The sequence below is a fragment of the Rhamphochromis sp. 'chilingali' genome (genome assembly GCF_963969265.1).
Source record: "Rhamphochromis sp. 'chilingali' genome assembly, chromosome: 11".
NCBI lineage: Eukaryota > Metazoa > Chordata > Actinopteri > Cichliformes > Cichlidae > Rhamphochromis > Rhamphochromis sp. 'chilingali'.
The window spans coordinates 6792183-6808374 of NC_137938.1; the positions used below are offsets into that span (position 1 = coordinate 6792183).

Here is a 16192-nt window from a genome sequence, read left to right on the forward strand (position 1 = left end):
ACGTCTGTCTAGACAGTGTCAGGGGAGGTGTTGCTGATTAATGACGCACCAAAAACCATCCAACCCCCCGCCCTGCCACACAAACACTCAGTCAGCCCCCATCCCTGCATCCATCAGCCACCCACACTCAGTGGCTACGTCTCCCTCTGCGTTCGTCTCTCCGTGGCCTTTTCCTTAGTTTCCGGGTCTCTCTGGGTGCACACGTCGTTTTTACGACTCTCTCTCTCTGCCGCATAAATACTGGGGCACTTTAAATCCGACTTGGTGCTACAAGCCAGTACAGACTGCCAAAGTGCATCCACACTTGCCAGCCAAAAACTTTCACACAGCCTCAATATACTATTATCTGCAACTAATCAATACTACCATGTGATTTTCCAGCAGTCTTTTAACCCAGCGCGTCTCTTCCGACCCTGACTCGGAAGCTCCTCCATCTGGCATCAACGCAATTAAGAGATCAGATCACCAGTCACAATGAGTATACTGGCATTTGTCTGTGCTTTTGTATTCACGAGTCTTTGTGAACATGCCAATTTTGATCTTGTTTTGGAGTACAGTGCCAGGCATACCCATTGCAACACAGTGTGTGAGCTCCAATTCCTGCACGATCAAATATTTACCAGCAAGCAAAAAAATGCACATATCAGGCTCTCTGGGCCCTGACTGAACCGCCAAACAACTCTACAAGGGCAAGCGCTGATAAATAAGCCAACAAAGACACAAAGAGAAGCTGAGAGGAAATGGATGTCTTTTATAACGGGGCGAGCAGAGCGTGGAGATTAGACAAAAGCCATCCCTGAGTGTGTTCAGGTCTCCTTTCTCTGTTTTATTCCTTTTAATTACCATTTTTACACACTGCACTTCTCTATACCGACTCTGAATGCCAAACTGTTAAATGCACTTTTATCATCTATGTTCTTTTCATTGCATTTTAGTTTGATAAAAAGGTATGAATTTTGGGGTTCTGTATTTGTTGTGTTTATTTGTAAGGGCTGCAGCTACTTGAAAATAAAATATTCAGCAGCAGAGAGCATCTGATTGTAAGCCTTTAAAGATCACTTGGTTTTTCCACAAGGACAAACACTGAATTAACCCATAACCAGAGCTGCCAACGAGGTTTTTATTAATATTTAAATTGCTTCCCTAAAAACGAGGCGAGAAACTAATTTAGCGTCCTAACCAAATGAACCAAGTCCAGGTGGTCACACTGTGATTCTGACTGAGATGCAGCTGCAATAAATGTGTCAGATTATCAAAATTTATTCAGCCATACGTTGCAGTTAACAATACCTCTACACTCTTCTACGCACTCTGCCTACAGACAAAATCTGTACTGAGGAAGGATACTGCGCTGGGCTGAATATTTGTTGACATCATCATTGCACGTTCATAGTTTTTTGTTTGTTTGGAGAGACCATCAGTGTAACTGTGTTCTTTTATTTTTTTTAAAAAGTGCTGTTTTATGCATTCATTGTTTCCTTATAGTTGCGATGCTGACAAGAGTCATTGTCTCCATTTAGTTCTTTATACCTTACTTTGTTAAAGGTTTGAGAATTTCTAAAAGCTCCTGCAATTCAAGGAAATTCCTGACAGAAAATGTGTCCAAGGATCACAACTGTTTCCAGATCCAATGCTCAGAGAGAAAAGACCAACAACCTTATCACAGTAACTTAACTGGTTAGAGGCTACACACTCAGGAGCCTGCAGACAGCCAAACTAGCAGAAATTTTAGTAAGAACTTGCTGAATCTACTGAAATTCAATATTTGTAAGTTTACATATAACAAGTGTAGACAAAGCAATACTCAGTTTCATTGTGGAAAAGTGAAGTTTCATTCAGCTGAGCACTCAGCTCCTATAACATGCGGCATTAGCTGAATGTGTTTATCGGGAGTCAGTGTGGTGGTCTTACCTCCGAGGCACCTTGCCGAGAGCCGCTGTCTGAAGGCCACAGGCACCCGTCCTGCACATGGAGACACAAACAAAGAGGAAGGCAAAGGTTCAAAAAGTCCCCGGGTGGGTTGAAGATTGTTGCGTTTGTGCTTCAGTGGGATGCTCAGGTTAGCAACAAAAACAACATATTACTAGAGATGCATAAACAGGACTGGTCCAGAATTTAAGATGAGAAAAATACATGTAAAAGAAAATGTAAAAATGGTGTCATCAGGTAGCCTGTCCAGGTGAGCAGCTCCCAATGTAACAAGAATATGAGTTGACCAAATATATGCCCAGATATCCAGTGCTGGATACTGAGGATGAGCTGGGGCTGGGCTCTAGGGATAAAATGTGTAATGCTTTAGAAGTCTGCAGTCATTACGGTTTGCTGTGTCTGAAAAGGATTTTGATGTGACACCATTAACAAACTTTCTTACTTCACAGCTAAAGAACAAAAAAAGGAGAAGAAAAAGAAGAAAGCATGAATTAAAAAAAACAAACAACAACAACAAAAAACCAAAAAGTAACAACTTAATGAGGACACAAAAGATGAAACAGCGGCACTGAGAAATGCCTGATGGCTTCAAACCCAAAATTCTGCCCTGTTTGAGAGCACAACAAAAGACAGAAGACTCCATTTTAAAAATAGGCAGGATAAAAGCTACAACAAATAAACACAACTGTCAAATAATTGCAGTTTCCCCTTCATCTACACTTGACTGGAGGATCTTTTCTCAGACAGCACAGTCAACAACATTTAGCTGGGGTTTTTTTTTGTTTTGTTTTAGGGGGAGCAACATGAGAAGCATAAACATGCATAAATACTGTTTATTCATGCATCTTTTAGGGGTAAAGGTCATCATTCAGTGGGCTTGTTGCTTTCTGATGTTGCTTTGTACCTCGCTTTGATTGAATGATACACAGCACAGAGTGGCAGGAGGAATCAAAAAGCAGAGCTTATTAGCTGAACACTAATATTCAAATTGTTGGTAACAGTACACCAAAGCTGACAAATCATTAGGCTGAATATGTTTATGGATCCATAATGCATCATGTTTTGAGCCTGAGTCTATTTCAACGCACATAAATAAACTGTGTGTGTGTGTGTGCATGTGTGTTTGTCCCAGAGTGTACATGTCAGTACGGGGGCAGAGCGGCTGCCGTCTAGACGGCGCTGTAGTGAATTAAACATCAAGACCTGACAGAGTCTGGCTCTGAAGAAACCAATTCAGCAAGTTCATCTAACAGACGCGCGCGAAGACGTTACCTCGCTGAAACTGGGACAGAAACTCAGACTGGGATAAAAGGATTCATTTAGCTCAGCACAGCTTTACTGGGAACATACTGGTAAGCTATGTTTGTCCTGCTGCAGAAATACAGAAATGTACTGTCACAATGAGTAGGCAGGGACATTCAGTGAGAACAGATGAACACACATGCGCGCGCACACACAGACACCAGTTTAGATCAAAATGTTACTAGCATGGATGCTGGGAGAACAGTGCCGTCTGAGCCACTCAGTACAAGCAACACAAACAAACAGTCTCTTTTTAGCTCTCCCTTTCTTTCTCTGTTTCTCAAACACCCACCCGCCCACAAACCCACCCACCCACACTGACCTGTTGTAGGGCATGGTCATGCCTGCGGGCCTGGCTCTGCCTCGTTATGAAAGACCAGGTGGAGAGCTTGTAGTGGTTGAGCAGGCAGATGATCACCACCACCATCACAGTCATCACAACGATGATGATGATGATCTGAACAAACTCCAGTTCAGCTGCACAAACACATGGAAAGAGAGGAAGAGGATTAGCATCTAACTTTTAGAGATTAAAGGTACTTTAGCAGTTAATGACTACTCTTAATATCAAGTTATTTAAAAAGGAAAAAAAAAAAAACACATCACGTGGTTTCCAGACAAATCTGCATCATCTCAAAAACACCCAATACATTTTCTAAGAGCACAAACAGACCGACAGAAATATTTAATTTTGTCCAATAAACACTTTAAAGCAATTCAAATTTAATCACATGTGGGGAAATAAGATTTGAGAATGTTTCACACACATCTTAAAAACTGCCTTCAAGTGAAAATCACATTATGTAGCAGAGATAGTGAACACCTCCAGGATTAGGATATTTGCAGGCCTTTTAAAGTCAGACAGGTTGAAATTTGACTGAACTACTTCAGTTTGAGAATCCTAAGAGTCACATTAATCATTCTTCGTCAAATCTGCACTGTTAAAAAGGCAGATTTAAAGCAAAGTGATAACAGGCCAGTTTCATAACTAAGATCATCTCTGCTGATGGAGATCATGCAAAATGAAGCCTCCAGGACACCCGGTAAGAGGACCAGTGATTTGAACCACGACTGAGCTGCTCTAATGTGTGTTCGCCAGCAGAGAGCAGCACAGGTCAATCTCCAAGTGGCTGAGTATATGTGTGATTTACACAGTATATGAATATGTGTGTGTCTGTCTGAGGAATCTACAGAGAAAAGCTTCAAATCACAAAAAAGATGAGTGTTGAGACAGTGTGTGCCGTCTGTCCCAGAACACAGTGGTTCCTTTGTGGAGACACTGAATAACTGTGGTGTTCTGTTCTGTGACACACAGCCACACACACACACACACGAGCATCAGAGCTGATGTGGTATGACCTCCCAGATCAGGGCACCACCGGGAGACACAATGATCGCCGCTTTTCACTTACGTCTGCCTCCCATCTCTTGTTCATTGTATCATGCTCTCTTGCTCGTCTTTGAACCCTGTCTGCATCTCAGCTCACCTACCATCACTTTCTCCAACTTTCCTCTAACCCTATCCATGCATCCTCCTCTCCCTCGCCTACACGCCTCTTCTTGCAGTCTTTCAACTCTTGTCTTTACCGATCTCTTTGCATTCTTCCCTCACCCACCATCATTCATTCCCTACATTTCCCTCATTCTTTGTCATCTCCTACTTTGGTTCTCTCCCTTCTTTCTCGTCCACCCCGTCTCTGCTCCCTGCCAGCCTCCCTGTCTGCAGTGTGACACTCTTTTGTTGTGTTGTTGGTTTGTTCTGAGTAGGAGTCTTGACCTTGTCCGGTGTTGGCACCCAGTCTGACCTCTGACTCACACGCTTGCTCACTGCTGGACATCCAGTACACTGTGCGTGTGTTCTGTATGAACAATGACACAATGTACGCTCTGCTATTTCAGCCACAATGCCTCAATTCTCAATGCTCCCCCCCCCCCCCCCCAAAAAAAAGCTCTGTGCAATCTGAGGAGCACATTACCCATGATGCAACTGGACAGCTTTTGACATGGCAAGGGTAGACCAAGTGAAAAAAAAGTAAGCAGAGTGTTAAAATCCAAAAACAAGAAGAAATGGAAAGTAATCAGTAACAGAATATCTTGTGAATTCTTTGAAATTAAGAGCACAGAAGGAGACAACCAGAAATGAAAGAGAGCTAGTTAAAGCCAACCTATCTCAGGCTTGCCTGCCTAATAATCCTTCGTGGCTTATTTGTCTGCAATATGGTGGGTTAGAGTCAAAGCTGGGCTGAAATGCAAAACCCACCCAAACCTGCCTCTGCTTTACCACAGCAGCCACAGGGCGGGGCAGGAGTGAGAGGAACAAGGCCAACTAGAAAAAACCACAGTGAATGGGGGGTGGGGGTAAGAAAAACTGTGGGAAGGAATGAAACCTAAACCAGCAAAACCAACGAACATTAACCACCAAAGAGCAAAGAGGTGGGTACTGCAACCAACGGTGACAGAGAAGCTCCACAACTTCCCCTCTGAGATGAAAGTGAGGTGGTGAAGTGAGCTCAGATGAATTTAATAGTATAATTCAGCAAATTTACCTCATTAAACAGCCTTCTCAAACTATTTAATTGACAAATACAATAACAATCTTAGTGGAAAATCATGACCCACCCCTCTCACATCAGACATTTGAAACTAAGGTATTAAACTCTTGATCGCAGTGCGAGTCACCTAATATTTAACAGGCAAGAGTAAGGGGAGTGCTGAGAGTCGAGATGAAGGGTCGAAACTGGTGTTTAAAAAAAATCTCCTAGTAACATAACATCATGGAGGAAGCCTGTGGCAAGGAGCGACAATTCAAACCTTACTGCCCATCTCAGCTCGAAGACCTTGTATCATATTATACCAGTACAGCAGGAAACCTGGCCTACTTGTGGTTGTTAGTTTCCAAAAGTCAAATGGGTGGCAGAGCCTTCAGCTGTCAGGTGATCTCATATGGAACCAGCTCCCAGTATTCAAATTCTCCTTTTGGATAAAACCAACTTGTGTACCTCGCTCAGGGAACCTTCTCTGAGGTAGTTCTGCTGGAGGTCTCTGTTAAAAGGGAGTTCTTCCTCCTCACTGTCTTTAAGTGCTTGCTCATACCTCATTCTTGTTGTACCTTGCAATATAAAGCTGCCTGAAACTGGTGCTATATTAATACAGTTCAGTTGTACTGAGCCTTGTTGAAGTGTGGTGAACCCCTGCTTTAAATCATGGGGCAACATGAACATCTGTATCAATTCATTTAACTTCTGTCAAGGTATTTTATTCTAAAGTACAGCTTCATTGTGGTACGAGGTTTCATACCAAGAATATATGTACAAGATTTAATAAAGTTAAGTAAAAAAAACAAAAAACAAAAAAAACAGAAGACACTCCCACTCCCCAGTTTGGGTGCATCAGCTCTCTGTGAAATAAAGCACGGTGTCAGAAAGTTAAGTTGTCGAGCTGCCTGCTTTACTTTGGAGCTTCATCCAGTTACCAGCCTGGGCCTGTGCATTCACCACAGCAGCCACAGGGAGGGGACGGAGGAGGCTTTCAATCAGAGAGAAGCATTCTGGGAAACCAAGTCGACCAGGCCCTCCTGTAAGCCAGCTGGATAAATATCACATACTCTGCCTTCTGCTGTTGTAAAAGCGGCACAAAGCCGACGCCTGACTCAAAGCTGGTGTACTTCTTCTGAAGTGCACAGGCGGGGATGTTTTCACAGCTCAAGTTCATGTTTTTACAGTTCAAGCAAAATAAAAAAGTACAGCGGCTGTAGTTAATGGCCTCTTCTCTAAACGCCAGGGAGGAAGGAAGCCAGAGGAGGAGTTGAGAAGAGAGGAAGGAAGTGCGGGGAGGAGAAAAGACTGGGGGGTGTCCTCTCTGAACCCAGTATCCACCCGAGTTCAGAGGCTCCAAAACAGAGCGTACAGCACAGGCTCGCTCACAGGCCAGAGAACAGTGTGTGCTGGCAGTCTGCATTAACAGCACCAGCCTGATGTTATTACTACAGTAATCCACTTGTCAAAACAATATCAGCCCGGCGTCTGCAAAAACCCTTATTCCTTCAGCAGGATGAATCACTTGCATTACAAGCCAGCCGTCCTGTCGTTTTTTTTCCTGCTGCGGTGACGAGAGAGGCCATCGAGTTTATTCAAATCATGTCAAAGTGACCATGCTGCACAGCACCGAGCTTAACACATCTGTTCGGGCACTGGCTGTTTTTACACAGCACAGCTTTGTCGACAAAAGGGAAACATTAAATAAAAATATAAAAAAACCATACTGTACATACAAGTATACTTTGAGGGTGTTAAAAAAAGTAATTCAAAGCCAATTTTAAAGCAAGAATTCTCACTACCAGAAGGCAAGTAGAGTTTTTTTAAAAACATGCTTATGGCAGCAAATATAGCACAACTAATCTATATTCTACTGAAAAGGCCTCTCTGTCAAATGCTATAAATGTTAACTACATAAAGCTTAAAACAGTCTTCTTCAGGCTTTTGTTTTTTTTAACTGTAGCCAATTTCATGAGTCAGGAAGTGACTCAGAAGAAGATACAAATCAAGTAGGGCTTACAATAACAATTACGTCTATGAGAGGTCAAAGCTTTATCGTTTACGTTGAAGAACAAATGATTTTTTTTCTTAAAAAAAACAACTTTATTTTAACAGTGAACAGTAATGGGATGATGGGACATGAGGAAGGAGAGAAGGAATGATGTAGTTGGACTTGACATGAACCCAAACATAGAGGATTTCAGTACTTGGCAGATTCTGTGCTACAGGCAAAAAGCCAAACACTAAAAGAGAGGGTAAACAGCTTGGAGAGAGAGAGAGCACACACACACTAACCCAGTGACAGCGCTGTAACCTGTGTGTGTATGCATAGTGGATGGGGAGGGCAGCAGGAGGTCAGACAGTTCAGCTGACCTGTTGGTGAAAGAAGCTGTCAGATGCACAGCAGACAACTGCGCCACTATCAGTGGCCAACACTGCTTTAAGACACACTGTTTGAGAATAGCGATGAATTATGTAAACCCTAACAAGATCAATTCGCTTTATTCCCCCAAAGAAATGGCTGCCCATGTCACAAATCCCTTTGTTTGTTTGTTTGTTTTAAACCACAGTAAAAACATTGCTGCTGATGTGAACAGAGCCTGTTTCGTGCGTCTGTCTCTGTACAGTACATGGGATTAGACCGTTTCAATGCACACGTCTATGTCTATATAATGTGGCCCAACAACAGTGTGTATATACTGCTGATTCACTCCTGCTGGCAGCAAAAGTTAACACTGAGGCGAAAAAAATCACTTGCACGACTAATGAGGGTTTGCGGGCTTACCCTGTTGAGCCTTGAAATGAAAATCAGGCTAATGGCAATCTACAGAGACTGCACACACTCAGATGGGGCCTCTAACATTGTTATTGCTCAATAAAAATAACATTTGAGCTCAGATGACCTTAGATGCTTCCGTGAGAAAAGTGGGCCTGGCTGGTTTCGTTTGCACAAAGGAGTAGTCTTTTGTCCAAAACCATGAGAATGTATTAAGATTTGAAGGTGGATGTATGCTGACGTCAGAGCCCGAGTGTGCAGGAGTGGCTCTCTAGCTGCTTGCTAATAGTTGGGTTGCGGTCACGTGGTTCTGATGACGTGCGGAGGCAGCGCGATTTTTGAGTGGAGGGCGGAAGTAAACATGGAGGACACTGTGGAGAGTCAGGAGAGCAGCTATTGTGCAACTTTAGACCCCGTTTCTCGGGAGAGATATAAACAGATAGTTAAAAAATATATCGGACGTGATCCGTATTCTTTGAAAATGTCCGAATACACCACAGAAGTAAAGGATTTGCCTACTATCGAGGCTGTGGATATCACCAACTACTTGGTCCTCCAGACTTCTTACTACACTAGGCAGCAAATGAAAGCTTTCAAGAGTCTGGAGGCGTACAATTTTTTTGTCAGCGGGTGGGTCCACAACCTTGGAACAAAACGTCTCCGTGATGGATACAGTTTGGTGTTTGCAAGGGTGAGTGTTTGTTCTTATATTGCTTTATCTTAAACACGCTAACAGTTAGCGGTAGCGGCTTTAACGTCAACAAACATGCCACATCCTTAGGACTTCGTTAGAGTGACAGTTGTTTGTTTCAAGGTAAACCATTCTCAGCGGTCTAACGAGACACCTCTGAAGACTTGGGTAATTGCAAAGGAGGATGGAGACGTGATTGCAGCTCATTGCAATTGTATGGCAGGGTTAGTAGCCTAATTAAGTAGGATGTTATTGCAATGAGAACACACACACACACACACACACACACACACACACACACACACACACACACACACACACAGGGCACTGCTAGCATTTTGCAGGTGTACTTCAGTAGTAGTGGGGAGAGAGTGTTTTCTTTTAGCTAAGAATTCATCAGCTAAGAATTTGTGTGATTGCCTTAGATCCCTCATGACACTCAGATGCATTTTTCAGATAGAGGGTAGAACTATTCAGTCATGTCATCACCTAGATAATGATTTCTCTATAGGCTGTTGAGAAAGAGTTAATGAATAAACATGTTACTTCAAATAAAGTGCCATTGCACATTAGTATTAGTAAGCTATGCATCATCAAAATGTACTGTAAATATTGCATTTCATGTTAAAAAGATTATGTGCTCTATTTCCAGACTATCAGAATCATGCTCGCACGTTGGAGCTGTTCTTTTTGCAGTTGAAGCTGGGGTGAAAATGAGAGCGACATGCACATCAGAGCAGTGCAAGTGGCTGATGCCATCTTATGTTAAAAAGGTAAGCCAAAAAGCAAAATGTAGGATAAAGAATGTTATATTGGGACTTCATGTGACAGTAGGATAAAATATCTTCCCCTATACTGCTACCTTGTCGTGGTGGGGAAGCTTGAGTGCCTCAATGACCCTGTAGGCTATACCGGCGGGGGCTTCAAGCTCCTGGTAGATCTAATCAAGCCGGGCAGGTTGCAGGTGAGGGGTCAGACAAAAGGCAGTACTTTAATAAATGAAGAGTTCTATTCCAAAACGCTATAACAGCATTTAAAAGCCATTTCCTTTTTCATGACTAACATAACCATGACTGCAGAACCGTATACTGTTTATCACACCCTTCTCATGCATGCCTCAACACCCTAGCACTTGTTTTCTGCGCACACACACACCTGACTGCAGCACTTTATATATTCACATTTCTCATGCATTCCTCAATACTCACAACTCCTCACACCACATTTTCATCAACATGGAACTGCTTACTTTCCACTCCTTTTATACCCAGCACATGGCACCTCCATCCCCACCCAACATACACACACACACTTCACTGCCAACCAACCACTATACCCAGCCTAAAACACACATACTCACTCCACTGCCATCACTGTTCAATTTCGAATATTTTTGGAAACGAATATATAGCGTTTTGGAAAAGAGCTTTTTAAATTTTAATGATCTTCTTTGGCTTAATTTTTCCAGATTCCTGCTTGCCCAGTAACTCTGATTGACTTCTCTTCAGCAAAGTCAAAAAAACGAAAGCTTGAGTGTTCCATTGATGGCTGCACAAGTACACAAAAGGTTGGGAAATCACTTCCATGCCCAAGAGTGCAGAGAGATTCAGAGACATACTGTAGGTTTTTTGAGAGTTTAAGCAAAAACTGTCCAAGGAGTGCAGCACTGATGTCTAGGGAACCTTACCACAAAGAATTTGTCCCCCAGTCTAGCATGCTTCCTAAAACTGTGCCTGAGTACAGAACACCAGAGACACTGCAGCTCAAGTTCTTAAGACCAACCCCCAGCAACCATCAAAGAGCTTGATCAAGGCCATATGCTATCCAGAGGCATATAGGTTCACCACAGCTGCTACAAGGTATTTAGGGTTTGATGTAGGGTAAGGCAGAGTTAAGATTTGGGGTATGAAACTGTCCATAACTAACTAAAAAAGTGTTATGAAGATGGAGGTTAGTTATAGGCTTATACGGCTAGGGTTATACAGGGTAAGAACTAAGTATAGTTTAGGGTAATGGCATATTGTATAATACATCACTTTACTGTTTTACACATCCAATACTAAGTAATAATTTCCTTTTCATGTTTGGCATGTGTACTGTTTATAGTTATGGATGCAAACATGAAGCACAAGCCAGAGGAGCATATGAGAAGCTTATGAGCCAGGAGCATGCAGGCTTCTCATGTATGGACAGCGGTCTCTGGCTGAACCCCAAGTGGCCATACATGGGGTCCTCCCCTGATGGGATAGTCACTTGTGACTGTCATGGAACTGGCATCTGCGAGATTAAGGTATTGACTCTGTTGTAGTCAAGGCCATAGGTGTGACATCTTTCCATAAGAATCAGTGAACTGAGTAAAAATGCAGGAAATACCTTTTCTAATTTCTAATCTATTGTTCAATTAAGATAAGATGAGGCTTTATTGTCTGTGTCAAATAGACATTTGTTTTGGGCAATGAGAGATTATGATAACACAGACCACACCCATCATCTTTGCTTCTTCACTGTTTCATCAGATAAATCTTGATTGTTGTTCTCATCACTGTGATTTTAGTGCCCACACTCTCAGAAAGATGCGGTCAACCTGCGCATGCGTGCTGGGGAGAAGGGCTTCTGCCTCATCAGTGACGGGGATAATGTCACACTGGACCCAACTCATGACTACTATTACCAAATTCAGGCACAGCTTCACATTGCAAATGCAGAGTACTGTGACTTTGTTGTGTGGAACCGCAATGACATATTTGTTGAAAGGATTTTGCCTGACCTTGAGTTTTGGGATGATGCGATTCCTAAAGTTGAGTGTTTTTTTAGAAACAGTATACTCCCAGAAATACTGGGACAGCAAGTTACAAACATACATGTGTAATGTGATAAAAGGACGACAACATAATGACATTTTGAATATTGCTATGACCTGATGGTAGTCATTATGAGTTCTGGCTATTGTATTTGCTCTGACGTAGCATTAGAGCACAAATTGTCATTTAATTTTATTGTACATTTAATTGTGTCATTTAAGTGTTGTGTAACACTACACAATGATTAAATGCTATTGAGGCAGCATAATAATACATTGGTGGTTTATTTACAAGATTAGACTTTTAAACAAATAAACAAAATAGATTGCAATCCATCTCACAGTATAATACTGTACAAACTGCCAGCACAATATGACAGTTGGAGAAAAATATTTCATTTGAAAACATTTACAGACTAATCAGGAGTCAGGACTTAGGTACTACTATTACTCTACCCTGTTCTACTTATCACCAGAGCCAAGCAGCAGATACTGGACACTACTCTTCCTCTCCACCCCCTTCTGTGAGCCGTGACAGTGACAAGACATTTAATTTTTTTTAACTGATTGATTACCACCCACCCCCCTTACTCCAGTGGGACAACAGACTCTGAGAGATTTGATAAGGCACAACAAATTACCCCAATCTTGTCGATCAATGCATGTGTCTCACCTGGCTTTGTGGACATGTTCTCTATTGGCATAGCCCTGCTCTGCAGAATTTGATATTTCCTCCTGACTAAATCTATGACTCGCTCAACATGGATACGCAAATTGGCTATTTTCCTTGTCTCTGCCACTTCATAGGCTGACAGCTGTTTTCTCCCTTTAGTGAATGCCGGTGTCTGTAGTGAAGCACAGTAAAACCCCACATTATCGCCAATATTGAACCCACGATCTGCAAGGACAATATCTCCAGGTAACAAGTTCTTTAGGAGGCCACTCTCTATTGTGATCTGCTTATCGCTAACTCTCCCTCCCCAGGCAGAAGATATGTAAGTGACGTAGCCTTGGGGGGCAACACCAATCAAAAATTTTACAGTGTGATGGTGCTTGTAGTTGGACCAAGTTTGAGCTTGTGCAAGAAGATTAGATGGTCTCTCAATAAAGACTTCAAAGCAATCAACAATCACAGCCACTTTACATCCAAATGCCTGTCTGAAACTCAGTGGCATCGTAGCTTGAAGAACATGTCGCTCTGGCCACTCAATTAGGAACTCTAACCTTTTATGAAGTATGTCAATTACTTTATGCCAAACTCTAGAAGCAGTGGACAGAGAAATATTGAACCTGAAAGCTAAATCTTTCAGGGGCAGATTTAGTCTCAGCCTCAGCAAAACTAGTATGAATTGTTCAAATTTGGACAACAAAGACATAGGTCCCGAGGTGATATAGGGCTCGCACAGTTCAAAAATCTGAATTAAAACTAAGAAGTTGGGGAGCCCTGTGTAGAACTTTGTCTTGTCTTCATTTTTTTCAAAAGCCTCCTGGCTGAACTGTGTGTCCAGAGCCTTGCTCCGAAGATCAACCAGCTCTGCTGTGTTCTGTCTCAAAACATCCTCCATCTTCTCGATGTCATCCATCGTCAGCTCTGTCTGGCATCCAGCATCCGCACAGCCTGCAATATAACAGTGGGGGAGCATAATCAGCATAATAGAGGCAACCTCAATTTTTACTCATTTTCACTGTAGGAGTTTTTTAGTGGGCTATTAGAATCTGGTGTAATGTGTTTAATTCACTATGTTAATTTAATGTAATTATTTTTTTTAATCAACAAAAAAACATGTTGCGTCTAAACAAAAAATATATTTATATGTTTCTCACCACAGAAACCTTACATTACGGATATCTTTACTTATCTGTGAAAGGAGACTGTCTGGAATCTGGCAATATAAGAACCATAGCAGTGTACAAAAACCTGTGGTGTGTGCCTGACGGTAATAAGTGCCACTTTTTCTTTTTTTCTGAATAAAATGGTATGGATTTACTCTGTGATTAAAAAATCACAAACATGTAATATGTAACTTGGACCATAATCATTACAGATAATGGCATCTTTTTCTCTTTGACATGATTCTTGTTTGTTTTACATCTCAGCACAATATCTTACCTGGATAAGTGAATGTCTCATTCACACTGAAGTCTTCTGGTTGTGGATTCTCAGCTGGAAGCTGCAGTTCGGGGTTCTCCACTGTCACTAGGCTCAAATCCGGGCTCTCAGCCGTCTGTTGCATATCCAAAATCGCCTCTGCACATCGATGCTGTTCTGCCTTAAGCTTCATTCTTTTCTCTCGTTTGAGAACTGATTCCGATCTGGGTTTTCGTTCGTAGCCGAGATTGACCGTCGGAGCCCAGTCCTCCGACTCTTCGTCATCCAAAGCACTTGGGCAGCCTATAGTCCCAATCAAGTCAATATTAGACTACTAACTTAAAAGCACTAAGTAAACGAGAATTTAACGACAACCTAATGCTAATAAGTTCATTTGCAAACATAACATTACCTCTGACGAAGTGGTCGCTGCAGACACGGGCATTGGCAGACTCTGCTCCTCCCGACTGTAAACGTAAATTTAAAATCCATTTTTTCCTACGTTTTTCGGTTAGAATTTTCCATTTTTCTCCTCTTCGTTGGGCTATTTTTGGTACCCTAAAATACCGTTTATCAGTTTCTCTGGTCGACCTACTGGAGCATCCGTAAACACAACAGGACATAGGCATTTTGCGTACTGTCTGTCTGTGATTTTGCGCTTATCTTTTTCACTTCCGACCGCCAGTCAAATTTCGCGCTTTACGTCGACGTCACGTCTACGTCAAATGAAACCTAGCTATTTAGAGTAGTAGAGCAACTCCCAGCAGCAGAGAAAACTGCTTTTCTTTCTCATATAGCAGAGAGCTTCAGCTGCCATATGTCCTACCCTTGCAGCCAAGCGCTTTATGGAACGCACAAGAAAACGCAGCCTGGGGAGCCGACGGGACAGAAGACAACAGAGGGAAATGACATCAGGACCTCTGTCGATAAACTAGGTTTGTGAGGAAATCAAACTTGAGCAAAATGTGGAGGAAGTCTGCAAGTTCTTAACACACGCTAAGCTCATCAAGACCCTGCAGCTGGCTCATTTCCTCTGCAGTCATTTCCTGTTTCCTGCTGAACCCCAGATTTCAGTCGTGAAAAGAAAAATAAAATGAACGGTCTCACAGTTGCACCTGGCAATCAAAACTGCACTTGACTGTGAAACGCTGCGCAGCATTCTAAATGACTGCCTGCAGAAGTGCTGTGTCATTGTGCTGGTCCCAAATCCCAGTGTAGGCAAGCTGTGGGTTCTCATGTCTGGGCTGACAAGTGTGTATATCCGTAAACGCGGAATGTGCGCTGTAACACACATGTGAAAGTGGAAAACAGGAGGAGATAAAAGTAAGACAGACAGACAGAGAGAGAGAAAAAAAAATGAAAGGACGCTCTCTATTCTAGTCTTTCTCCTGCTGCCCAGTTAGAGGCCTGCTGAGTTCACAGCCTGCTGCCCACCACATTGGGCCCACACACACACACACACACACAGTTCTCCTTCGACACACACAAGCCAGTCTTCTGCCACTGCCGTTGCTATGGTAACCCTTGGGCACGGTGCCGTGATCAACAAGGCCCGGAGCTTCTGGGGCGCCATGGCAGCGACCTGGCTGGCACACACACACACACACACACACACACACACACACACACACTGTGCAACAGAGACGGATAGAATGAGACAAGGAGGGAGAGGAAGCAAGTGCTCGCGCACCCCTTTGCCTCCCCTGGGAGATGTGCACGGTAACGTCTAGACGGCTGGCATCCGCCTGGCAGCAAGAGTCCACCACAGTAGGAGTGTGTATGTGTGTGTGTGATAAAGCATGAAGCAGATATCAGCCTAGTTACAGCCCCCCACTACAATCTGTCTCTCCATGGAAATAAATGAACTAGTTTAGTGCTGCTTAACCCCGAGGAGAGGGGGGCCTGTTGTGTGTGTGTGTGTGTGTGTGTGTGCGCGCGCGCTTGTGGATACTTTAGCCCATTAGACGGGTATCTAGGAGTCAGAAAAAGAGATGGAGACAGTGAGGAAAGGGAAAGGAGAGAAGGAAGTGTGTGTTGGAGAAGGAGGGAGATACAAAAAGAGAGGCAGGGG

At 42.9% G+C, this 16192-nt stretch overlaps 2 protein-coding genes and 1 long non-coding RNA gene across 5 annotated transcripts in view; 1 reads left to right on the forward strand and 2 right to left on the reverse strand.

The window, feature by feature from the left end:
* Positions 1-16192, reverse strand: part of LOC308405059 (low-density lipoprotein receptor class A domain-containing protein 4-like) — a 285430-nt gene that overhangs the window by 6512 nt on the left and 262726 nt on the right. For all 3 annotated transcript variants that reach the window (XM_080895462.1, XM_080895463.1, XM_080895464.1), the window contains 2 exons: positions 3554-3708; positions 1912-1962 (listed from right to left, as the gene is read on the reverse strand). In XM_080895462.1, the coding sequence (XP_080751588.1) occupies positions 1912-1962; positions 3554-3708 (206 nt within the window). The remainder of the gene's footprint in view (positions 1-1911; positions 1963-3553; positions 3709-16192) is intronic.
* LOC308405060 lies at positions 10076-12136 on the forward strand. Its single transcript, XR_013973265.1, has 3 exons — positions 10076-10799; positions 11339-11522; positions 11787-12136. It is a non-coding gene; the product is annotated as an uncharacterized lncRNA (long non-coding RNA).
* On the reverse strand, positions 12150-15153 carry LOC308405058 (uncharacterized protein). Its single transcript, XM_080895461.1, has 3 exons — positions 14534-15153; positions 14143-14424; positions 12150-13650 (listed from the first exon to the last, which is right to left on the reverse strand). The coding sequence occupies exons 1-3, from the start codon at positions 14748-14750 to the stop codon at positions 12620-12622; spliced, it is 1530 nt and encodes a 509-aa protein (XP_080751587.1). The 5' UTR covers positions 14751-15153; the 3' UTR covers positions 12150-12619.

What these genes read in the sequence shown, in the direction of transcription:
- LOC308405058 (XM_080895461.1), bottom strand. Translation starts at nt 14,750, where the DNA reads ATGCCTATGTCCTGTTGTGTTTACGGATGCTCCAGTAGGTCGACCAGA. An exon ending in CAGCGACCACTTCGTCAGAG is followed by an intron (nt 14,425 to 14,533) that starts GTAATGTTATGT and finishes TTGGGACTATAG; the next exon opens with GCTGCCCAAGTGCTTTGGAT. An exon ending in TGAGACATTCACTTATCCAG is followed by an intron (nt 13,651 to 14,142) that starts GTAAGATATTGT and finishes GTTATATTGCAG; the next exon opens with GCTGTGCGGATGCTGGATGC.